Source organism: Moschus berezovskii, chromosome 17 (genome assembly GCF_049115385.1).
Source record: "Moschus berezovskii isolate FMDL1 chromosome 17, NW_MosBer_1.0, whole genome shotgun sequence".
In the NCBI taxonomy this organism is placed as follows: Eukaryota; Metazoa; Chordata; class Mammalia; order Artiodactyla; family Moschidae; genus Moschus; species Moschus berezovskii.
Window position 1 is genome coordinate 71,684,079 of NC_142476.1, and position 27,029 is coordinate 71,711,107.

General features: G+C 40.4%; 1 protein-coding gene across 2 annotated transcripts in view; it reads left to right on the forward strand.

The window, feature by feature from the left end:
- Positions 1 to 21,902, forward strand: part of GPATCH2 (G-patch domain containing 2) — a 205,100-nt gene extending 183,198 nt beyond the window's left edge. For both annotated transcript variants that reach the window (XM_055419891.2, XM_055419892.2), the window contains one exon: positions 17,638 to 21,902. In XM_055419891.2, coding sequence (XP_055275866.1) covers positions 17,638 to 17,858 — 221 coding nt within the window. In that variant the 3' untranslated portion in view covers positions 17,859 to 21,902. The remainder of the gene's footprint in view (positions 1 to 17,637) is intronic.
- Positions 21,903 to 27,029: the final 5,127 nt, after the last annotated feature.

A 27,029-nucleotide genomic window follows, 5' to 3' on the forward strand; every position in this document is an offset into this window, starting at 1 on the left:
TTGAACCATAAAAAAGGCTGAGTGCTGTAAGAATTGATGCTTTTGAATTGTGGTACTGGAGAAGACTCTTGAGCGTCACTTGGACTGCAGGGTGATCAAACCAGTCAATCCGAAAGGAAATCAACCCTGAATATTCATTGAAAGGACTGATGCTGAAGGTGAAGCTCCAGTACTCCTGAATACTTTGGCCACCTGATGCAACGAGCAGACTCACTGGAAAAGACCTAGACGCTGGGGAAGTTGGAGAGCAGGAGAAGAACTAGGCGACAGAGGATGAGATGGTTGGATGGCACCATTGACAAAATGGACATGAATTTGCTCTTCGCTGGGAGATGGTGAAAGATAGGAAAGCTTGGTGTGCTGTAGTCCATGGGGTCACAAGAGACAAGACTTAGAGACTGAACAACCACAACAAATATTTATGTAGATAAATATTTATCAGTTCAGTTCAGTCGCTCAGTCGTGTCCGACTCTTTGCAACCCCATGAATCACAGCACGCCAGGCCTCCCTGTCCATCACCAACTCCCGGAGTTCACCCAAACTCATATGCATCAAGTCAGTGATGCCATCCAGCCATCTCATCCTCTGTCATCCCCTTCTCCTCCAGCCCCCAATCCCTCCCAGCATCAGTCTTTTCCAGTGAGTCAGCTCTTCGCATGAGGTGGCCAAAGTATTGGAGTTTCTGCTTTAGCATCACTCCTTCCAGTGAACACCCAGGACTGATCTCCTTTACAATGGACTGGTTGGATCTCCTTGCAGTCCAAGGGACTCTCAGGAGTCTTCTCCAACACCACAGGGTTCAAAAGCATCAATTCTTCGGCGCTCAGCTTTCTTTACAGTCCAGCTCTCCCATCCATATATGACCACTGGAAAAACCATAGCCTTGACTAGACGGACCTTTGTTGGCAAAGTAATGTCTCTGCTTTTTAATATGCTGTCTAGGTTGGTCATAACTTTCCTTTCAAGGAGTAAACGTCTTTTAATTTCATGGCTGCAATCAGCATCTGCAGTGATTTTGGAGCCCCGAAAAATAAAGTCTGACACTGTTTCCACTGTTTCCCCATCTATTTCCCACGAAGTGATGGGACCAGATGCCATGGTCTTAGTGTTCTGAATGTTGAGCTTTAAGCCAACTTTTTCACTCTCCTCTTTCACTTTCATCAAGAGGCTTTTGAGTTCCTCTTCACTTTCTGCCATAAGGGTGGTGTCATCTGCATATCTGAGGTTATTGATATTTCTCCCGGCAGTCTTGATTCCAGCTTGTGCTTCTTCCAGCCCAGCGTTTCAAAGCAGTGTGGCAATATACAGCCTTGACATACTCCTTTTCCTATTTGGAATCAGTCTGTTATTGAGTCCCTACTATGTACCAGAGTTTTATTATTGTTTTTTATCTTTGCAACAACTTGTTGTTTTACTTGTTATTAGCATTCACTGTGCAGCATAAAATGAAGATTCAGACATGTGTGGGCTTCTTCTTAGCTGTGTGAAGGCAGAATAATTGAAGGGCAAAGGGAGAATTCAAGCCAATGTCTGCATTACTCCTAAACCCATCTTCTTTTAGTGACAACATACTTAGGTCCCTTTATAAGAATATATAGGTAAAGACCAGCATATTTCATGTATTTTATGTAATTATGTATATATATAGAGGGGGATACTATTGTATAGTTTATTTTTTATACAGACTATTATATATCTGAAGTGCCAAAAACATTTATCTAAACTTGCTGTGCAGAAGTACAGAACATTCATTAGTATACTTCCCTGGATGTTCATTGGAGGGAATGATGCTGAAGCTGAAACTGCAATACTTTGGCCACCTCATGCGGCGAGTTGACTCACTGGAAAAGACTCTGATGCTGGGAAAGGATGGGGGCGGGAGGAGAAGGGGACGACGGAGAATGAGATGGCTGGATGGCATCACCGACTCTGTGGACATGAGTTTGAGTGTACTCCGGGAGTTGGTGAGGGACAGGGAGGCCTGGCGTGCTGTGATTCATGGGGTCGCGGAGAGTCGGACACGACTGAGCGACTGAACTGAACTGAACTGAATATGTGTCTTTATATAGGAACATATAGCCACTTTTAGATTAAATACATAAGTTTTTCAATTCAAATCATGCATAAGGCAGGTGTAGGATTCTTTAATACTCCCATTCTGGTTGAATGGTCTCCTGAATTCTCTTATCTTTCAGTGATTCAAACATTTGTGGCAGAAATAGTACAAGAACAATCTTAGGAATGTGACTAAAGCACTTCAGAGCCAGCAATAAGTAAGAGAGACTGTCAGGGTCGGGTCCTAACACTCTGAACATACGTGAAGTGAGAAGGAAAATACATAATGGTTGGGAAGAGGATAGTATAATTATACCTACCGGGTGATTTTGATGTGACAACTCAACAGCATCAGAAGAAATCATTTTTTATAGAGTATGGGTATAAAGATTAAACTTTAGCCTAAAACATTCCTAAAGATCTACCAGCATCTTCCAAATGTTATTTTCAAAATTTTTGTGATTCTCCTTACAACTCAAGATTTTTATTCTGTTACTACATTGTTTTACTTAATAAAACATAATTCATAGAAAGTTAATGCATTTTTATAATTAATCAAATAGTATTGGAGTAAGAGAATTATGTTACTCATGCATTTTTAAAAATCCATGCATAACTGTTCCTCTCAAAGAGGACGAGAATGAGGTTATTTAAAAATCCTTAGTTTTAAAAAGAATATCTTCTAATACTAATGAATCAACTCTAAGGTGAAGATTATTATCCAAATTCACATAAGAAATGCTTTTGCATAAATACACTTTGTTAATGAGGTTATGAATCCTAGATCATCTTGTCGCCAAAAATTATATTTTTCAAGTTCTGGAATATATAAAGTGAAGTTGCTCAGTCATGTCTGACTCTTTGCAACCACATGGACTGTAGCCTACCAGGCTCCTCCGTCCATGGGATTTTCCAGGCAAGTGTACTGGAGTGGGTTGCCATTTCCTTCTCCAGGGGATCTTCCCAGGCCAGGGATCGAACCCGAGTCTACTGCATTGCAAGCAGACGCTTGTCAGTCACATAACAAAGACTCTTTTCTTCATAAGCTTCCAAGGTAGGTTAGAATGTAGAATGATTTGAAGGAAACTATTCCTGCCATTGTCCAGGCCTTTGCAGACTTCCCCTAAAACACACTGAAACTGAGATGTGTTTTCACAGTTCTTTTACCTTTAGTCAACATTCAACCTAAGCTGGAAAAGGGCAGATGAGGGGAACACTTTCTGATTTGCAATCAGGAATAAGAGTTAAAAGGCTGACGGTCTGAATGTTGTTCAGTGATCCCCTCTGGTGTATATATGAAATAGGTTGGAGACAAAACAGCAGGTTTAGGAAAGGTTTAGCAAAAAATTGTCAGAAAACTGTAACTAGGCACTTTAACTTTATAATCCCAAACTATGTTTATACAATAATTTAAGATGCTAAACTGTTACATATTTTGTATTCATAATAAGTCATATTTTTTTGAAGATTTAAAGTCCCCTGTGAAATTAATAACCCCAAATCTGATCATTTTTACCTGCTAATGTATTGAAAATTTTACTCACCCTGTGTAGCAATAACACTGAAGCATAATTTGAGTCGCTTTATAAAGCTATAGACCAGCCAGCAGTGTTACCAGTTGAACATTTATTAATTGTGACAGGAACACTGAATTTATTTCAGTGCTTTAGCTTATTTACTGCTCTTTCACCTTTGTATTTTGTATTGACAAAGTAAAATGAATATTGATAAGGTTAGGTATTGATTTTTAAATGTACAGCTTGTTCTCTGCCTCATTCAAAGTCACACACCAAAAGACAGTGGATGTTTCAGTAGCAGAGGATGTAGCCTTACTGTTATAAAACGGAAAATTGTTGAAGTGAGAAGGTTTGCCAGCAGAGTTCATTTTATAGTTTGAAAAATGTCATCAGTAAAGGTGAAGAAAATAGGAGGGATATTATTAACACGTTTTTAAAGGCCATCAGCAGTGTTGGTTAGGGTCTTGTGTTTGGGATAAAAGTCATAGCTTACTGAGGTTTTGATAGTTAAAAAGATTTCAGTATATTTATTGAGATATTGTGGCTACCGTATTTTTTAGATATTTTTTATTCTATGCATTACTAAATTCATTGTGATCCACAGTTGGTATTTGCTATTTCTGTGTTGTTTTCTATTGAAATATTACCAAAGGGAAAGTATTCACTGTAAGTAGTAGATTTTCTTCTCTACATTTTAAATTATGCAGAGAAATACTGAAGGTCAATATTTCAGTATAGATATTGCTCCAGAATAACTGTGTCTTTGTGGACATGCAAGTTCTTAGCAGGGAGTTACATTACAGCTTTTTGTGGCTTTTCTGTTTTTTCCTCTGCATCCTACTGATACTTCAATAATAAAATAATCTTTATAAATATTGAAGGCAATAAAGGCAGACTGTAAATCATAAGGGGTGAAAATTTTTCAAAGGTATTAAGTCATACTGAACATAATCAGGAATTGTCTGATGTACCCAAGCTCCTTTCCACCGTGCTATAACTCTTCAGTTGCTCAAATTTATCTTGCCAATAATTATATTTTTACTTTCTTTTATCCCTGGATCTGTATGACCACTGTAGATTATCTTATCTCTTCCCGGATTTTAAAACAGGCAGACTTGGCACGGGAAGGGGGGTTGCTGTTATTCATTTTGAAACCAAACTACATCCTCACATATAGCAAAAGCCTAGGAAATACATAACCCTCTCCCTCATGGATATATGAACCACCTTTCAGTTATGTGTCTCAGAAGCATTTTAAACAGCTCTCCATTGTCATATGATATAAGAAACACTTAAGGAAAGAGTAAGCACACGTATTTGATAGAAAGTAATTGCAGTACATGCACCCTGATGTTCACTGCAACACTGTTTACAATAGCCAGGATATGGAAGCAACCTCAGTGTCCATTAACAGAGGAATGGATAAAGAAGATATTTTATAGTGTCAGACTTTATTTTTGGGGGGCTCCAAAATCACTGTGGATGCTGATTGCAGCCATGAAATTAAAAGACGCTTACTCCTTGGAAGGAAAGTTATGACCAACCTAGATATCATATTAAAAAGCAGAGACATTACTTTGCCAACAAAGGTCCGTCTAGTCAAGGCTATGGTTTTTCCCGTGGTCATGTATGGATGTGAGAGTTGGACTGTGAAGAAAGCTGATCGCCGAAGAATTGATGCTTTTGAACTGTGGTGCTGGAGAAGACTCTTGAGAGTCCCTTGGACTGCAAGGAGATCCAACCAGTCCATTCTAAAGGAGATCAATCCTGGGTGTTCATTGGAAGGACTGATGCTAAAGCTGAAACTGCAATCCTTTGGCCACCTCATGCGACAAGTTGACTCACTGGAAAAGACTCTGATGCTGGGAAGGATTGGGGGCGGGAGGAGAAGGGGACGACCGAGAATGAGATGGCTGGATGGCATCACCGACTCTGTGAACATGAGTTTGAGTGAACTCCAGGAGTTGGTGATGGACAGGGAGGCCTGGCGTGCTGTGGTTCATGGGGTCGCAAAGAGTTGGAGAGGACTGAGCGACTGAACTGAACTGAAGAACTGTGAAGAAAGCTGATCCCCGAAGAATTGATGCTTTTGAACTGTGGTGCTGGAGAAGACTCTTGAGAGTCCCTTGGACTGCACGGAGATCCAACCAGTCCATTCTAAAGGAGATCAGTCCTGGGTGTTCTTTGGAAGGAGTGATGCTGAAGCTGAAACTCCAATACTTTGGCCACCTCATGCGATGAGTTAACTCACTGGAAAAGACTGATGCTGGGAGGGATTGGGGGTGGGAGGAGACGAGGATGACAGAGAATGAGATGGCTGGATGGCATCACTGACTCAATGGACATGAGTTTGGGTGGACTCCGGGAGTTGGTGATGGACAGGGAGGCCTGGCGTGCTGTGATCCATGGGGTCGCAAAGAGTCGGACACAACTGGGCGACTGAACTGAACTGTGAAATTATATATATGTATGTGTGTGTATATATATATATATATATATATGTCTGTGTGTGTGTGTATATATATATATATATATAATATTACTCAGCCATGAAAAGGAATGAAATCGTGCCATTTGCAGAGATGTGCCTGGAACTATAGACTATCGTACAGAGTTAAGTAAATCAGAAACAGAAAAATGAATACTGTGTATTAATGCATCCATGCAGAATCTGGAAAAATGGTTTCAGTTCAGTTCAGTTCAGTCATTCAGTCGTGTCCAACTCTTCGCGACCCCATGAGTCACAGCATGCCAGGCCTCCCTGTCCGTCACCAACTCCTGGAGTTCACTCAAACTCACCTCCTTGGAGTTGGTGATACCATCCAGCCATCTCATTCTTTGTCGTCCCCTTCTCCTCCTGCCCCTAATCCCTCCCAGGATCAGAGTCTTTTCCAGTGAGTCATCGGACCTTGCTTCTATCACCAGTCACATCCACAGCTGGGTATTTGTTTTGCTGTGACTCCACCCCTTCATTCTTTCTGGAGTTATTTCTCCACTGATCTCCAGTAGCATACTGGGCACCTACCAACCTGGGGAGTTCCTCATTCAGTATCCTATCATTTTGCCCTTTCATACTGTTCATGGGGTTCTCAAGGCAAGTATGCTGAAGTGGTTTGCCATTCCCTTCTCCAGTGGACCACATTCTGTCAGACCTGTCCACCAACACCCGCCCGTCTTGGGTGGCCCCACATGGCATGGCTTAGTTTCATTGAGTGAGACAAGGCTGTGGTCCATGTGATCAGCTCGACTAGTTTTCTGTGATTATGATTTCAGTGTGTCTGCCCTCTGACGCCCTCTCACAATACCTACCGTCTTACTTGGGTTTCTCTTCCCTTGGTCGTGGGGTATCTCTTCATGGCTGCTCCAGCAATGTGCAGCCGCTGCACCTTACCTTGGACAAGGGGTATCTCCTCACGGCAGCCCCTCCTGATCTCGAACGTGGAGTAGTTCGTCTCGGCCCTCCTGCGCCTGCGCAGCCACCGCCACTTGGACGTGGGGTAGCTCCTCTCAGCCACGCTTCTGTGAACTTATTTACAAAGCAGAATAGAGACACAGACATAGAGAACCAATGCTTGGCCATCAAGGGGAGAAGGGAGGGGGTGGGACGGATTGGAAGATAGAGATTAACATATATGTACACCGCTATGTATGAAACAGACAACCAATAAGAAACAACTGTATTGCACAGGGAACTCTACTCAGTTCTCTGTGGTGAACTAAATGGGAAGCAAATCCCCAAAGAGGGACTGTATGGATATTTATAGCTGATTCACTTTGCTCTACAGCAGAAAATATCACATTGTAAAGCAACTATACTACAATTAAAAAAAAAAAAGAAAATAATGTCTATTCCTGACAGTATGAAAGACTAGTGAGAACATATTCAAACTACAGAATACCTGGACATCCTGAATAAAATGTAAAACCATCTCTTTAGATGCATTACTCAGACTGCGGGAAAGAGAAAACTGGTTCTAAGGAACCAGTCTGGGAAATCTGGAGGCATGTTGGTTCCTTTTGGAAAGAACCAAGCTGGGGAGCAGAATATCTGAAAAGCTCTGTCCTCAGAACAGGGCAAATTAGAAACAAAACTCACTCACAAGGACACGAAAATAAAGAATCTGGTTTCTACCTGGGCTCTAACTGGAAAATTCTGAAGACATGTAACCAAGAGCCTACCTCTACATGAGACTCTATTTTATTTTTTTTATTTTTATTGGAGACTGATTATTTTACAATATTATATTGGTTGCTTTTGCCATACATTGACATGAATCCGCCCCGGGTGTACATGAGTTCCCCCTCCCGAACCCCCTCCCACCTCCCTCCTCCCTTTATCCTCCTTCTGGGTCATCCCCGCACACCAGCCCCGAGCATCCTGTAACATGCATCGACCCTGAACTGGTGATTCGTTTCACATATGATAATATACATGTTTCAATGCCATTCTCCCAAAACATCCCACCCTCACCCTCTCCCACAGAGTCCCAAAGACTGTTTTATACATCTGTGTCTCTTTTGCTGGAGACTCTAGTTTAAAACGACACTATGCCAAAACTTAGCATCAAAACTGGTCGTTGAGGGAAATGCAAAACCACTGCAGAGGTACATGCCTTCAACCCAAGCCTCAAGACTCACCACAAATGAAAACCTACTGAAGATTGTCTCACAATCCAAAACTAACAGAACTAGTTGTAAAAACAGATAAAAAAATGAAAGGGAATAACTGGAAAGAGAAAAGACAGCTGTGGTTAAAAAAAAAAAAAAAAGTAGAAATTTGAGATTATTTTGTTTTGAAAAAATCTTAAAAATCATAACTTCACTTGATGGGTTGAATAGCACATTGCATACAGCCAGACAAACAAACTACAGCACCAAAAAAAAAAAAACCAGTGAATTTGAAAAGTAATCTAAAGAGACTACCTAAAAGAAGTGTGGTCACATGCTCAGTCATGTCTGACTCTTTTTGACCCCATGGACTATAACCTGCCAGGCTGTGCTGGGATTCTCCAGGCAGGAATACTGGAGTCAGTTGCCATTTCCTACTCCAAGAGATCTTCCCAACCCAGGGATCAAACCCACATCTCCTGTGTCTCTTGCATTGGCAGGCAGGTTCTTTACCACTGAGCTACCTGGGAAGCCCAAAAGCACAGAGGGATAAAGCATGGAAAATGTAAAAGAATGGTCAGGGTACTTGGAACATGAAGTTCAGAATATGTCTAATAACAACTTTCAGAAAAAAAATAGAAGAAGGAGTTACACTATTCCAGGAGAATATTTATAGAATTCAATAATAACAGAATTTTTACAACTAAAGAAAACTTAAATCTTCATGTGCAAAAGTACAAGCCTTTATCAGGAAATAGTAAATACAAATGAAGTCATACCTAGACACACCATAATAAAACTTTATAACATCAAACACAAGAAAAGAACTTAAAGGCAGCCAAGGAGAAAAGATATAACTTACACAGGAATGAAATTATACCGGCAACAAACTTAAAAAGAATGATACAATCCAGAAAATAAGAGATAATATTTTCAGAGTGCTGAGATGAGATAGCAATGGCAAGCCACTCCAGTACTATTGCCTAGAAAATCCCATGGATGGAGGAGCCTGGTAGGCTGCAGTCCATGGGGTCGCTAAGGGTCGGACACGACTGAGCGACTTTACTTTCACTTTTCACTTTCACACATTGGAGAAGGAAATGGCAACCCACTCCAGTGTTCTTGCCTGGAGAATCCCAGGGAAGGGGGAGCCTGGTGGGCTTCCATCTATGGGGTCACACAGAGTCGGACACGACTGAAGTGACTTAGCAGCAGAGATGAAATAGCTGAATCAATCTAGAGTTTTCTATCGCAGTTAAATTATTTCCCAAGAAGTGAAACAGACAGTTTCAGATAACGACCCATCATTACTAAATTTAATAACTTTTGTAGGAAAAAAGAATAAAAATCAAGAAGGAATTGGGAGCAAAGTAATCGTTAAATGTGCATAAAGCTAAACTTTACACTGAATGTATAAAAGTGCTAGTGATGATGGTGACAGTGACCATAAGGTGGATTAATTTGGGTGTATAAAGGAAGATGGAGTTGCATTGAAACATATACATTAACCTGTGTAAAATTGGGCTTCCCTGGTGGCTCAGAGGTTAAAGCGTCTGCCTCCAATGCGGGAGACCCGGGTTCGATCCTTGGGTCGGGAAGATCCCCTGGAGAAGGAAACGGTAACCCACTCCAGTATTCTTGCCTGGAGAATCCCATGTACGGAGAAGCCTGGTGGGCTACAGTCCACGGGGTCGCATAGAGTCGGACACGACTGAGCGACGAAACGGAACGGAACGGTGTAAAATTAGATAACCAGTCGAAATTTGCTGTATGACACAGGGAGCTCAAATCTGGTGCTCTGCAACAACCAAGAGGGGTGGGATGGGATTTAAGGTGGGACGGAGGTTCAGGAGGGAGGGGACATACGTATACCTATGGCTGATTCATGCTGATGTATGGCAGAAACCAACACAATATTATAAGCAATTATCCCCCAATCAAAAATAGATACATTTAAATAATAAGAAAGTAAGATGGAACTAAAACTCTGAACAATAAGATGTAAAATGTGAGGGAATAATAAAGCCAGGTATGCATGTTGACGTTAAAAATTAAAGAATAGAGAAATAATATATAATTTTCAAGCTAGTATAAGCAAGCAGTGGATGCCAGGAAAGAGGAAGTAAAAAGTTTAGAGAAAGCAAGGTAAATATCTTTAAGTAACGTCGTAAAAATAACCCAGATATATCAAAGATGACAATAAATGTAAATGGAGTAAATGCATCAGTTAAATTCTGGGATTATTATAATGGATAAAAGAACAAAACTCAGTATATGCTGTTTACAATAAATACAGCTAAAACAAATTTCCATTTAAATACCAGCCAAAGAAAACAGTTCAGTTCAGTTCAGTCGCTCAGTCGTGTCCGACTCTCCGCGACCCCATGAATCACAGGACACCAGGCCTCCCTGTCCATCACCAACTCCCGGAGTACACTCAAACTCATGTCCACAGAGTCAGTGATGCCATCCAGCCATCTCATTCTCCGTCGTCCCCTTCTCCTCCCGCCCCCAACCTTTCCCAGCATCAGAGTCTTTTCCAGTGAGTCAACTCGTTGCATGAGGTGGCCAAAGTATTGCAGTTTCAGCTTTAGCATCAGTCCCTCCAATGAACATCCAGGATTGATCTCCTTTAAAATGGACTGGTTGGATCTCCTTGCAGTATAAGGGACTCTCAAGAGTCTTCTCCAACACCACAGTTCAAAAGCATCAATTCTTCGGCGATCAGCCTTCTTCACAGTCCAACTCTCACATCCATACATGACCACGGGAAAAACCATTGCCTTGACTAGACGGACCTTGGTTGGCAAAGTAATGTCTCTGCTTTTTAATATACTATCAAGGTTGGTCATAACTTTCCTTCCAAGGAGCAAGCGTCTTTTAATTTCATGGCTGCAATCAGCATCTGCAGTGATTTTGGAGCCCAAAAAAACAAAGTCTGACACTGTTTCCACTGTTTTTCCATCTATTTCCCATGAAGTGATGGGACCAGATGCCATGATCTTTGTTTTCTGAATGTTGAGCTTCAAGCCAACCTTTTCACTCTCCTCTTTCACTTTCATCAAGAGGCATTTGAGTTCCTCTTCACTTTCTGCCATAAAGGTAGTGTCATCTGCATATCTGAGGTTATTGATATTTCTCCCAGCAATCTTGATTCCAGCTTGTGCTTCTTCCAGCCCAGCGTTCCTCATGATGTACTCTGCATATAAGTTAAATAAGCAAGGTGACAATATACAACCTTGACGTACACCTTTTCCTATTTGGAACCAGTCTGTTGTTCCATGTCCAGTTCTAACTGTTGCTTCCTGACCTGCATACAGGTTTCTCAAGAGGCAGGTCAGGTGGTCTGGGATTCTCATCTCTTTCAGAATGTTCCACAGTTTATTGTGATCCACACAGTCAAAGGCTTTGGCATAGTCAATGAAGCAGAAATAGATGTTTTTCTGAAACTCTCTTGCTTTCTCCATGATCCAGCGGATGTTGGCAATTTGATCTCTGGTGCCTCTGCCTTTTCTAAAACCTGCTTGAACATCTGGGAGTTCACGGTTTACATATTGCTGAAGCCTGGCTTGGAGAATTTTGAGCATGACTTTGCTAGCGTGTGAGATGAGGGCAATTGTGCGGTAGTTTGAGCATTCTTTGGCATTGCCTTTCTTTGGGATTGGAATGAAGACTGACCTCTTCCAGTCCTGTGGCCACTGCTGAGTTTTCCAAATCTGCTGGCATATTGAGTGCAGCACTAGCTGGGTTAATAACATAGTGAATTTTGAGGTATTTCAGGAGAATTGAAACACTCTTTAAACAGACTTGCTATGTTAATTTAGATGAACAGTTTTTTCCAGAAAATTTGTGAATATATTAAAATCTCTGTCATTTGGGACAATGTGGCAGAAGAAATGACATCATAGAAACTAATGATGATAGATTATTTTAAGAACACTGTTCAGTCAGTGAAAGGGTAACATTAAGAATTGGGTGTCCTAAATTCACAGTCTAACTGGGGCACTTTCTAACTGAGTGACTTTGGGCAGGTGCATTACCTCTTTAAGGGCTTGCCTGGTGGCTCAGTGGTAGAGAACCCACCTGCCAATGCAGGAGACACGGGTTCGATCCCTGGGTCGGGAAGATCCCCTAGAGAAGGTAATGGCGACCCAATCCAGTACTCTTGCCTGGGAAATCTCATGGACAGAGGAGCCTGAGGGGAGGGGAGCTACAATCCATGGGTTCACAAAAGAGTTGAACACGACTTAGCAACTAAACAACAACAATTATTATTACCTCTTTAAACCTTAGTTTGTTCTGTAAGTGGGGCCAATAATAACGTTGCAGGTTGCTGAGGAAGACCAAAAGAAATCACGGCCGCAGAATCCACTGGTAATCTCTGAGAGCCACAGACATTATATTGTAAGTTATCCAACTATATCATTGTGAGTACTATGCTGTGTACTGTCCAAATGCAAACTGAGAGAAGTTGATAGTGCAATTGACATGTAACCCAATTAATTTGTTTTTAATAATTTGGAACATTATCTCCACTGAAGTTGTTCGTTTTCCATTAATTCTTGCAGAAAGGCAGTGTAGGTAATGGAAAGTATGTAGGTTTTTAGAGTAAACTTCACCACGGTTTGAATCTTAGCCTATTATGTGGTAATGGTCAGGCAGTTTATCTCTCCGAGGCCCATTATATCAATACTTCCCCCTCCTCCTTGCACAATTGTTATGAGGAATGGAGATTATGAATGTCGCATGCCTAACAAAGCACAGACCAGGTACGTAGTAGGTAGACCATAAATAGTCCTGATCATATTATAGCAAACAAATATCCCTGTGTGCCTTCAGAACCAATAGTTTTAAGACTTTTTTTTAGTTTTCTGAAAACACTATTCTTTGATATATTAATACAATCATCCCATAAGAAATGTATCTGTATAAGCAGAATGTGTGTGCTCAGTCATGCCCAACTCTTTGCGACCCCATGGACTGTAGCCTGTCAGACTCCTCTGTCCATGGAATTTTTCAGGCAAGAATACTGAAGTAAGTTGCCATTTCCTCCTCCGGGAGATCTTCTGGACCGAGGGGTCGAACACACATAGCTTGTGTCTCCTGCATTGGCAGGTAGATTCTTTACCACTAGGGCCACCTGGGAAGTCCCTATAACCAAAATATCTGTTAATAAAAACTTTCCCTTCTCCAAACATGTCAATATCAACCATGTCTTTCATTCCCTACTATGCAAAGTTTTTTTCACTTAGTTAAAAAGAAACTAGTTCTACATTTCATTGTTTAAAAAGTAAGAGCCTTGTATTTTTAAGCAGTTGGCTATTTGAACGGATTTTATTTCGCAAAATTCACATGAAGAAATCTTCATTATTGCAGATAAGATGTATAATGATCTCAGTGAGGCTTTTCTATATTAAAAAATGAAATAATTAAAACATTTGACAAAAAGTAGTAACCCTCACCACTTTCTCACAGCCCAGTCTGTGCTCAATGCTGTTTCTTAACAGCAATCAAAAACCCATGTCTCTAAATTAGTTACTGAGACCAGAGGACAGCATGAAAACTGGCAATTCTAATAATGTCACAAATAATAATAGCAACAACAATAACCGTGCTTTTCAGCTGACTAGTAAAGTAATGGGGAGAGAGGGTGGGAAGAAAGAATGAGCACAGGCCACTAAAAGCCTCCTGAATACGGGGTCAGGACTGAAGCGATGCACTGTGTTATGTGGGAAGCAGCGTGTGTCACCTCCCCTTCCATTGGCTGTTTATCCAACATCAATACAACACTTTAGGAGCCAAATTACTAAACAAGCTGCCAATTAGGCTTGCAGTCAGCTGGATAGATTAGCAGCTAAGAGAGGCCGATACAAGATTTTCATCTCTTGAGCCAATTACGCAAGTGAATTACTATCCACAATACTCTTTGGAAGATTTGAAGGGAAAGGACCGACTCAGCTGTAATAGATATAAGAGATCCAGAATAAAGGGGGCTGGAGCGGGAGCTTGCAGAAGGGTTAGCAGGCTATGTATTGCTAAAATTGCCCGAGCAGGAGGAGAGCCTCCCAGGAAAGGACTTAAAGGATTTAGCACCGCCAGGAGCAAAAGAAAAGGAAATTATGGTTGTCAGATGCTGTGCTGAGACGGAGTTGTTCCACTCCCATGTCTTAATCTCATAAAAGAAGGATGAGAGACCAACAGTAGATCTCATGCCAGAGTCATTTTCCATGAAATATGAAGTATCTGTTTTTTCTTTTTTAAAGTTATACAGAATAGCCATTGTTTTTTGTTTCAGAAATCTGTGTTGCTATGGGGAAAGATTTAGCATTTAAGAAATCAAATGGTCTTTTTTTTTTACGTGATGATAATGCTTCATTTTAATTAAGAGAAATAAACCAGCATTAAAAAGATAGAATGAATTCTTTTCTGCCTGTATAAAAACTAAGCATGAATTTATGGTTACCAAAAGAGGAAAGGAATGGGGGAGGGATAAAATAGGAGTTTGGGATGAGCAGATTTTGATGTTCAGTCAAGCTGCTATATATAAAACAGATAACAAAGCCCTACTGTATAGCACAGGAACTATATTCAGTATCTTGTGATAAACCATAATTGAAAAGAATATAAAAAAGAATGCAAATATACTATATATGTATGTATAACTGAATCACTTTGCTATACACCAGAAACTAACACAACATTGTAAATCAACTATACATCAATTTAAAATATAAATGAAAAAGCAGGGTGGAGTCGAGTGCCCACTACTGAGCCACCACACTTGAAATGCCAGCATTTTAAAACTACAGTCATGAATCAGTTATTTGCTGTTCATTTCAGAACTTAAAACTAACCTGCAGTTTTTGCAGAGATGGTTTAAATTGACTTTGTATTTTCCCTTAAATATTTAAGTTTAAATTTGAACCTTTGCAATCTCTTGTATCAAAAATATAACAGATGTGTAGTCTGAAGCCTCATTAGACCTCTGATCTGACCTTATCAATGGATTAAATTAATTTGTGGTGATCACAGAAAAATGAGGAATATAAGACAAAATGCTAGTATGCCATGTCACCTGACACACCTGAGAAGTAGCTGTTCAGAAAAAAATTAGATGCCTTGATGTTGCCATTATCATAATTTTAAAGTAAAAGCTTAAAAAAAAACTTTAATTGTCTTTTTGTTATTACACAAGTTTTAACAAAAGGCTTCTCTTTGTTTTGTTTGTTTGGTAATTAAGAAGCCCATTTTTATATTTTATATGTTTATGTATATTTTTGAATAATTAGATAAATATATAAAATCTCTGTGTATTTTTATTTTGCCTTTGTCAACCAGTAAATATTAGTCCAGAGTTTTCCTTTGGTGCCAATCTTTGGCCATTCAAGCTGCTGGCAATTGAAGGTTTTTTTTTCTATTACATGTTAAGATACTTGCTTCAGTGAGCTAAAAACCAATCTGACAAGTCCAAAACCAACTCATTATTGTGGTAATCCAGTTCTCACTCCCTGTAATGAAGTTAGCAATGACAGCAATGTATTCTATTCTCAGTCTGAAGATGCTCTGAAGATTAAGACTATCAAAATGTTCAGTAAAGGTCTTGCAAAAATCCATTGATGATGATTCTATAGTTCATTATAAAACTCACCAGTTTTAGTTATAAACTCATCAGTTATATAACTCATCTCTATCACTTTGCAATTCCCTTCTGTAAGTTAGAATCCTGAAGAACAACCCACTCACTATTCTCCAGAAAACCAGATACAAATTACCAGATTAAATATACTGTTTGTTCAACTCTGACATGTCTTTTATTACTTACTGTTATTTATGTTTTTACTATGAAATACATATACCAGAGACTTCCCAAGTGGTTCAGTGGTAAAGAATCCACCTGCCAATGCTGGAGACTCAGAAGACACGGGTTCAATCCCTGGGTTAGGAAGATCCCCTGCAGGAGGAAATAGCAACCTCGGTAAAGAATCTGCCTGCAATGCAGGAGACCTGGGTTCTATCCTTAGGTTAGGAAGATCCCCTGAGGAAGGGAAAGGCTACCCACTCCAGTATTCTGGCCTGGAGAATTCCATGGACTGTATAGTCCATGGGGTCACAAAGAGTCGGACACAACTGAGCGACTTTCCAGTATTCTTTCCTGGAAAATCCCATGGACAGCGAAACCTGGCAGGCTACAGTCACAAAGAGTCAGATGTGACTTAGCAACTGAGCAGCACATATACAGAGAATGAAATAAAATGCGTAGGTAGAGTTTTATAGAACAGTAATAAATTGGTCGCTACTGTCGCCACTAACTATATCAAGAAACACAACACTATACACTGTGGTCCCATAGGTAGTATTTTTATTATTGTTATTGGTGCATAAAAGGATCCTTGTATACAGTCTTAGAGAAAGAGGAGGATGAAGAATCCCAGTTTGGGGGGTAGAGGTGGGGTAGAAGGTGCTGTTAGAAACCCAAATCAGGGAGGAAAGATGGACAAGATGGGAAAGCAATGGAAGGGGATGAGGGCACAGGAGAGACAGCTGACTCTCAAGCCTTTGACAGCAGTGAGTGATGTCAGCACCTGCGCATTTCAACTCTCAGGCTGTCTCGGAAAACACAGCCCTCATTTCAAAACAGAAACATGCTGGACCCAGGACGGAGCTTGTATGCCACAGGCATCCTGCAGACCTTCGGAAAGTGAGCCACCTTCATCCCTGGAACCCTAGGGATGGAATTATGGGCAAACACTATAGCCCAGAATTCTACAACAGACTTTCGAGGAAGCCCCAATATAAGAGATGGTACTGAATATGTTCTCCCTAAAACCAAGATGGTTTTAAGCTGTTGTTTAATCCTTAAGTCGTGTCCAACACTTTTGCGACCCCACAGACTGTAGCCCTCCAGGCACCTCTGTCCGTGGCATTTTCCAGGCAAGAAAATGGGCAGGTTGCCATTTCCTTCTCCAGGGGATCTTCCCGACCCAGGGATCAAACCTGCGTCTTCTGCGTTGGCAGGCGGATTCTTTACCACTGAGCCACCAGGGAGTCCATACTTTCACCCCTTTTCTTCCTACACAGTCTGCAACATTAGCTTGCTTGATGATCACTCCCTTAATTATCAAGGAAGATAACCTCAAGAAATTATCTGGTAATTTGACTTTTTATTGCTTTGTATCATGCCTGTTTTACAGATCAGAAAAACAGAAACCCAAAGAGGTTAAATAACTTAATCAGCTACTAAATGGAAGAGCTAAAACTAACCTCGGTCTTTTTTCCATCGAGCCTTCTATTACAGCAAGCTCTTTATCCAAAGATGAAAAAAGAACCCTCCCCAGTACTTTGCTGAGAGGAAACCTTCGAAGAATGTGGTTTTCTTAGCCTAAGAGGTCCTTCATCTGTGTTCATACTAATGTGAGATCTTGTTTTGTTTTGTTTTTGTCATTTTCTAATTTCCAGGATTTGTAGGAGAAAATGCCCAGCCAATCCTAGAAAACAACATTGGAAACCGAATGCTCCAGAATATGGGCTGGACACCTGGGACAGGCCTCGGACGAGACGGCAAGGGGATCGCTGAGCCGATTCCAGCCCTGCAGAGGCCAAAAGGATTAGGACTTGGTTTTCCTCTACCAAAAAGCACCCCTGCAACCACTGCCTCCAATTCAGGAAAATCCGCCTAAGAGGAAAAGCAGAGAAGCTGTTTAACAAGTTTTATTCGCTAGCTATAGCCCATTGTTCTAAGATGACAACATAGCTTCTGTGGTTGAAGCTGAAACCTAACATCAAAGCCTCAGACTTGTCCCTCTAGCTTCCTAGCCGCTACAGTTCTGCCAGAGTGATAGAAATGGGATTTCATCACAGTTCATGGTGCTACAGTAAAAACCTTCACCTTTTAAAATTTTTCAGTGACTCGCATTCTAGGTGTAAAGAACCGCTCGTTTCTCTTATTTATTTTGATCTTGTATTGTCAGTAATTTCTCATGTTTTAGCTTGATTCATTCCTGTGTGTGCTTGATGCCCCAGCGACCGAGCACGCCTACGTGTTTCTAAAATAGGATTGGCCGGAAAGGGTTATGTTTCACCTCATCCCTGTCTGTCCTAACCGAAAACACCTGGCATCACATCAGTGAAGTCCTGAGCACATCTTTTTTTGAAAGGCTGCCCAATTTTGTATTCCTTGAATTGGACTTTTTGTTAGGATTCCTCAACCGGGTGACACCCATTCATCTTCTATCCTTGGACACTGTAGTATGAAGTTCACAGCTGACAAACAGCAATTAATGTTGCCCTCTGACATGTCGACAAAAATAAACCTCATCATTGTGATCACCACAGTGCCCTCAGCATGACTTTACTGCAGATCTTATCAATTTTACCTCATTTAGAACATAAAATAATTACAGAAAGAAAAATGTATTTTGTAAATTCACCATGACTGAGTTGTAAACTCTGTTAATAATCTAGACTTCCTTCTACCTCTTTGTTCCCAAAGGTTGATGTTTTTTTTAAGATCAACTCAACTGTAGTAAACTGATTTTAAATTTTAACCATCGGAGTAAGTTAGAATATCGACTCAATTTATTTGAAGATTTTAGTGGCTCTCCCAAGAATTCAGATTTTTGGCAAAGATCCAGCCCGTTTACAAGGTGTACCAAAAAAAAATGAAGGGTACTGTTTGCCCTTTCTAACACCTAAGCAGTTACCTTAAAGCCAAGCAAAACAAGTCATTTTTATTATGTGCCTAGTATTGTTACATCTGAATCCTCTGCTTGATAATGTCCAAGAGTTTGAATTACTCTTAGTTTAGATGTTGGTTTGTTATTGTCTTCATTAGTAAGAACTAATAATGATATTCTCTTTTGTAATGACCTTTATTGGTTGAGTGAAGGCCAAGATAACACATGTGAATCAACCTTCTGATGTTTTTTAAGCTTTGTTTTTCTTTTAGGGCAGTTTTAGATTCGCAGCAAAATTAAGGGAAAGGTACAGAGATTTCTCCAATATCCCCTCCCTGCACATATGCATAGCTTCCCCCACTATGTACATCCTCCCTGCTAGAGTGGTATATTTGTTAACAGTTGTCAAGCCTACCTTGACCCATCAAAGCCACCCAATCGCCACAGTTTATATTACAGTCCACTCTTGGTGTGGAACATTCTATGGGCTTGGACTAATGTATAATGACATGTGTGCACCATTATAGGATTGCACAGAGTAATTTTACTGTGATAAAATTCCTCTTGGCTCCTCTCTAACAGGCTTTTGGGAATTTGACAGTCCCCAAGAGTCTTTCACAGTGGGGAAAGGAGGTTTGTGCATGTAATAGACCTGTCCCACGTGGTCCTCTAAAGGAAAGACTGCTCGTTAGGGAGAGGAAGTTCAGCATGCTATTTGAAAGGCTTAATGGTTTGCCAACTTACAGGTTCCTTTTAAGAATTGTCTTCTTTTCTAGGGTTATCATGGTAAGAGGACAAGTTGGTTAGGGAACCATAAGCTACCAGGTCAGTTGCTTTTCTTATGCCCTTCTTAGCCTACCAGGTGAGCATTCTCATTGGATAAAGTAACTCTGTTTGATGCTTTCCTAAATATTACTTGAAAATTCACCATTTTTTAAAAAATATTTTTTATTGAATACTCATTCTATCTACATAGGATGCAAAAAGCTGGGGGAGATTGTCTATATTTCGATCTAAAACTTCTTTATGTTAGCGTATAGCACTCTAAGGTCTGTTTCTAAGTTTGTTTTCATTCCATTGCCTGAAGATCTTTTAAAATCCTAGAATTTTGAAAAGCCAAATTTGGGGCCACAGGTAAAACACAATGAGGTTTTTGTGAGACTGATCCCAAATTCCCATAGACTTGACCATTCTTTTCACTTCACCATGGTCTGACTCTCACAGTGAGGAGAGCAGACCTTACACGAGCTGGCACGGGGGAACTCCTTAGCTAAATGTTGCAGTTTTATAAATATTTTTACTTGTTCTCCTGGACAGGCATCTATCTTCTGAAGAAACGTTCTAAGATATCACTGAACTCCGGTGTTCTCTAACTCCACCTCCCAAAATAATTCATCTTTCTATTTTCCCTAATAGAAGAAAGGTCTCAATATTGACATCTTGAGCCCTGTCTGTGACTCACAGATTTCAAACATGTCTTATTCAATAGCAGTGTTTATGGAATACATGAATCAATACTCAAAGCAGAGAAGTGGTGACTTCCCAAGCGTTCCCCTGCTCTCACACAGACCTCCCTTCACTTGTCAGTGAAATTTAAGAATGATCATTGCACACCTGAAGTTCTGCTTGGACCTGAACTTAATCAGAGAAAAGAACACAATTGAAAAACGGAATTTTTAATGCACGTCAAATATCTTTAAGATACAAAGTTCACTAATTTACGTTTGTTGTAAAGTTAATTTTTACCAGTTCCTATGCCTATAGAACCCAAAGCCTCCAAAAGAATTCATGTTTTAGAATGTATCAGTTGTATCTCCATAAAAAGGCAGAGTTTTCTCTGTCCTTCATAAAGCCAACACTTCTATAGAATCTAAGCCTCATATCAAATTAATTGTTTGTACTAAAACTTTTAGAGAATGCATAAGTGTCTTCCATTACTACCCAAATTATCTATTCCCTAGCAAGTAGCCAAGGGACTGAGTGCAGCTACATTAGCAATTCAACAGTTTGCCTTTATATGCTTGTTATACTTGATATTAATCAGACTGTGTTGGCGTCATTTACTTCCTCCCTTCTTTCTCCCCAGATGCAATTTTTTAGGCAACGTGACTCCCCTCAAATTTCTTTGCTTTTATTTTTTAATTATATGGTCTCCTTTAAAAGAAAATCCACTGTTAAATAACATTTACCAGTTAATTGGTATCAGCATTTGAAAACAGGCTTTAAACTCATACTGTTGCTATCAAACAGAAGTTAAGACAGTAGGGTTAAAGATATGCCTAATGTATACATACAGGTATGTTTACAGGGCATGACTGTGTGCAATTTACAGACATGATTGCAAAATAATTGCATTTTATTAATATCTTAGCATTGTGAATTGATATTCTTGCAGTTAATTGAACTGACAATTGCTTCTCTTCAATATGTTTTCATTTTGAGCAGATATTTCATGAAAGAGAAAAATCACTGCTGACATGCTTTTTAAAACCATTTCCTCCTGTACTCTGTTTTTCTTTAAAAAAAAAAAAAAAGTGACCTAAATGGTATTGTAAAATGAAGTTGTTTAGCAAAGACTATTTTGAATTTTTTTTCTCTTAGTAGAAAGATACAATAATAGTACAACAAAGAATGAAAAAATAAACATAATGTTTAAGAATGTTATTTATAAGCAGTCATTGTCTTTGTGCTTTAAATGTTTCCCTCTTGAAATAATAAAAAATAAAGTTGAAAGGACTTTAATTTTTTTTTTTTAATTACTGAAAGTCGCTCAGTCGTGTGTGACTCTTTGTGACCCCATGAACTATACAGTCCATGGAATTCTCCAGGCCAGAATACTGGAGTAGGTAACCATTCTCTTCTCCTGGGGATCTTCCCCGCCCAGGGATCGAACCCAGGTCTCCTGCATTGCAGGCAGATTCTTTACCAGCTGAGCCACCAGGGAAGCCCAAGAATACTGGAATGGATAGCCTATCCCTTCTTCAGTGGATCTTCCAGACCCAGGAATTGAACCAGGGTCTCCTGCATGGCAGGATGATTCTTTACCAACCGAGCTACCAGGGAAGCCCTGGTTAATTACTACCCATTGACAATTAAAATTGAACAATGCCATTAAGTGTTAGTTGCTCAGTCATGTCCAACTCTTATTTACCCCATGAACTGTCACCCACCAAGCTCCCTTGTCTATGGAATTCTCCAGGCAAGAATACTAGAGTGAGTTCCCATTTCCTTCTCCAGGGGATCTTCCCAACCTTGGGATTGAACTCAACTCTTCTCCATCACTGGAGAAGGCAATAGCACTCCACTCCAGTACTCCTGGAAAATCCCATGGACGGAGGAGCCTGGTGGGCTGCAGTCCATGGGGTTGCTAAGAGTCAGACAGGACTTCACTTTCACTTTTCACTTTCATGCATTGGAGAAGGAAATGGCAACCCACTCCAGTGTTCTTGCCAGGGACGGGGGAGCCTGGTGGGCTGCCGTCTATGGGGTCGCACAGAGTCAGACACGACTGAAGTGACTTAGCAGCAGCAGCAGCAGCTCCTACATCACAGGCAGATTCTTTACTGTCTAAGCCACTAGGGAAGCCCCAAATTCATTATTCATGTTTCAGTCCTAGAAAATATCAACATTTTCTAAAAAATTTTAGGGGAAAAAAATTGGTAAACATATTTGATTTCATTTATTCACAGCTGATTGTGACCTGTTATACCACATTTCCCTGGTTTTGTTTTCTCTGATGCTGGGCTAGACTGTGTTAAGTTTTCTTTCCACCCAAAGATTCTGATTCTAAAGGAACAAGTTCAAGTTCTCTCTGATAACTTGAAATACGGATCAGAACCATATGTGTTACTCCATTTCCTTCTGGGAAATTGTTTTTCTCAGAAACCTGCTTGGATATTTTAAATATTTTATAATACTCATTAAAGTGTTGAGTTCTATTGCTTATAGGAAGCATTTCATTATGTTAGTAAAATACTCTCTTTTCTCCCCAAAAAATCTGAATTGTGAGTTGTTAGAGTAAGTGGATTTTTTTTTAATCGAATAGGTATTAAATACTCATTTATTTAACAGGCTTGCAGTAATATATACTCAACTGACAAGTGGACCATGAAGGCTCCTTCTGCTGGGTTCCTACTAGGCAAAGACTCATTACTTTACCCACCTGACATTTTAAGTAGATCCAGATTTGTCTCTAGCGAGTCAATGCCATTAACTGCCAGGAGTATGATCTACTATTGCCACTTTTGGTTTTATCTGTACATTAGAGTTGTCTTCTGTCTTTGAATTGTCATGGCGTTTAAATCATTCTCAGATTCACCGACCTCACTCCTGTTGCAGTGTTAGAATGTCCCGTGTTTACTCCATCTTTGAAGGATGAAGTTAGGCAACAATTGAAGGCTATTTTTGTGTTTCTTTAGTTGTTTTTCTTTTTCCCTTAGTTTGAATATTCAAGATACATTAATGGCATTTTAAATCTGTGTATAATTCTTGATCTTTCAGCTATAAAATGGTAAAGACAAGACTGTATTATGATAGCAAAAAGAACACTCAGACCTTTTTCTACCTGTTTTCATCTTCCAATTAAATTTCAAGGAAATGTTTATTCCTTCCTAAAGGTAGCATTCTATAATAAAAGCAGAAAAGATGAGAAATAGTATAGGAGCTCATTACATACTTAAAAAATATGCTTTCCAAACTTACCGAAGTGAATTTCTTCAAATGCCAGAATTTCATAGTTAGGATGAGCAGATGAGTTTTAGGGGGGAGAAAATAAGGCTTCATTAGATACCTGTGTGGCTAATCTAAGTCTAAAGTTCTTTTTGATGGCTATAATTGATTGTGGAAACGACAGATAATCCATGCTGCAGGTAGGGGGAATGGAATTCACAAAACAATTTTTAAGCAAACATGAAGCACTTGGCAGAACACACTGAGATTGTGAAATGTCAAGTTCGAAACCACGGTATTTCTAAAACAATGACCATGGTGTCTTCAGGCTTTCAACAGTCAGCCGGGTGGCCCAGAAACTCTGAAGGCCTGATTCTTGACCCTCCCCCATCTTTATACCCGTTTCCTTTTATCACATCACTCCTGATTCCTTTCCACACATCTTCATCTCCTTCACCTAAGTTTAACATCACAGGACAGCCTTGCAAAATGGAAACCATCGCAAGCACACAGGAAACCTGCCGGATTTGACTCCCGTCCCATTGTGTTTCTCCATTATGTCCCTTAACAACTCAGCTAGAAACAAGCGGCAGATTTTTTCCCCACTCACTGAGTAATTGTCTGCGCCGCAGTGACAGATGTGCAATATAGCAGCTTCTTTAGGAAAAAATTAACAGTTTGTCCAGCATGTCAGCTCGCTCTTTTTAGTGCTTGGGAGGTCTTGGCCCCATTATGGATGATTTAGAAATTGAGGCAAGCAAAAACCAGCTGCCTGCGCTGAAAGCCTTCGTTAGTCGCCCTCATCTGCATTCCAGGACTCACTTACATCTAGAAATTGGTAGAGCCCCTCTGGCCACGCGATGAGGATGGGCTGACAATGCCTTGATTTGTTGAGAGAGAGAATAAATGGGTTTTTCAGAAGATGAGGAAATATCACCATTACTGGCCAATTTACAGCATTTTATCTGTTCTTCAAACATGTCACTTTTGTTATTGTTGCATGGTAATTACATAGTGAAACAGAAAGAAAACAAATTCAGGTTACGTATTCAGATGGATTGCAAAATCATATAATCCTGATAAATGCCCATTTATGATACACATGGATGAAAGGTTTATTTTAATTTTGAATGGCTAGCTCAGCCATAAATAGGATATAGGATTAAATTCCAGAGAATCTGATTACATAAAAGCAAATAGTCTTTTCACGTTTTTCAGATCCAGGAAATTCAGGGAGATACAGTGCGGCATGTTCACAAACAGGATTGTCCTCAGACAAGACAAAAAGTAAATTCAGACTTGCATTCTGAAAAGGATGAGAACTTCCCATGAAGCTGGAGAGCTATCTTGTTCTAGTGATGAGTCAGTCCTAAAGGTGTCTCAAGAGGCAAGGGAGCCTAGGCTAAAATAGTTCCTGTTTAGAGAAACAGCCCTACATTTTAATCTCTACTTTCCTGGTCACTTCTGCATTCTCACCAAACATTGGGATACTAGAAATCCAATGCTTTTTTCTTGTGTTCCTCTTTCTGAGGTTATTTCTCCTTCATCCCCAAATCCTTTTATTGTAAAGGGATGTTGCCTGTAGACGTTTAGCTGAGCACAGATAATGAAGATCATGGAGAGGAAAAGGAACAAAGGGGCAGCACCCCAGGGCTGCTACTGAAAATGTTAGGTTTGTAAAATAGGAGAACGGAACGGCTACCCACTCCAGTATTCTGTCCTGGAGAATTCTATGGACTGTATAGTCCATGGGGTTGAAAAGAGTCAAGACACGACAGCAACTAACACTTTGCTTAGTAGGAACCCAAAAGAAGGACCCATCATCATGCACTTATCACGTGAGTATATATTGCCATAAGTCTGTTACATAAATAAGTTGTTATTCTCACGTCTCAGTATCTCTGGCACCACTGAGTCCAAGCTATCAAGTTTTACCTGGAAAGTTGAAACTTTCCTTTCACCTGACTTGAATCCATTTATCATACTGCAGAACTCAAGTGATCATTTCAAAGTTCAGTTCTAATTTTTAGTTATTCATACCCTTTGTTGCTGTTCAGTTGATCAGTCCTCTCTGACTCTTTGCAACCCCATGGACTGTAGCCTCCCAGGCTCCTCTGTCCACGGGATTCTCCAGGCAAGAATACTGGTGTGGGTTGCCATTTTCCTTCTCCAGGGGAGGCAGATTCTTTACACTAAGCCACCTGGGAAACCCCCAAATAAATAACATCTATTGGCTCCTAAGTTTGCCGTGGTTGGGATAGAGAGATAAAAGAGGCACATCTTAGTACTTAGTTGTCTTAGCCCAGGGGTGACAAGTGTTACCTCTGTTCAGGATTCATTGACCAGAGCTGGTCACACAGGCCCAGCTGATTTCCTGGGAAGCTGCTGGAAGTAGGGGAGCACACATGTCTGTGAGCACTAGTTGTGCCATAGTTATACTATTTCTACATAGTTTCAATATAGCATGTCCAGAATGTTAAATACCCAAGTAACATCTATTTCATTGAGTCTAGGATGCCATCAGGAGAAGGCAATGGCAACCCACTCTAGTTTTCTTGCCTGGAAAATCCCGTGGACAGAGGAGCCTGGTGGGCTGCAGTTCATGGGGTCGCTAAGAGTCGGACATGACTGAACGACTTCACCTTCACTTTTCACTTTCATGCATTGGAGAAGGAAATGGCAATCCACTCCAGTGTTCTTGCCTGGAGAATCCCAGGGATGGGGGAGCCTGTGGGCTGCCGTCTATGGGGTCGCACAGAGTCAGACATGACTGAAGTGACTTAGCACCAGCAGAATGCCATCAAGTTTAAGATGCACCTTAATTTTATGTATCATTATGAAGGAAGAGTAGGAAAAGGCAACCCACTCCAATATTCTTGCCTTGAAATCTACATGGATGGAGGAGCCCAGGGGGGCTACAGTCTACGGGGTCGCAAAGAGTGGGGCACAACTGAGCATGCATGCAAGAAAGAAGGACACAACACAAACCACAATCCTCCAACCCCAGCAAGGTGCCTCCACTCCAATTTCAGGAATACAAAAATGTGAGAAAATGATCAAATACCTTCATGAGTATCGAATGAAGGTGAAGATTAAAAAAAAATCAGGAATGCCAGGGAAGTCTGCATGAACAGATGGGATTGGAGCTGCTCCTTGAAGAAAGATAGGGTTCAGCTAGAAACAAGGAAGGTTCATTATTACCCAGAGATGCTTCTGTTATGTTGACATTATATGACATAAATGGCCCAGGCACTGGAATTATTCAAGTCTATATTCAATGCCCAGCTCTAATGCCTTCTCTGGGCTTCTCTGGTGGCTCAGCAGTAAAGACTCTGCCTGCAAAGAAGGAGACACACGTTTGATCCTTGGGTCAGGAAGATTCCCTGGAGAAGGAAGTGGCAGGCAACTCCAGTATTCTTGCCTGGGAAATCCCATGGACAGGGGAGCCTGGCGGGCTGCAGTGCGTGGGAACACAAGAGTCACATACAACTTGGTGACTAAAGAACA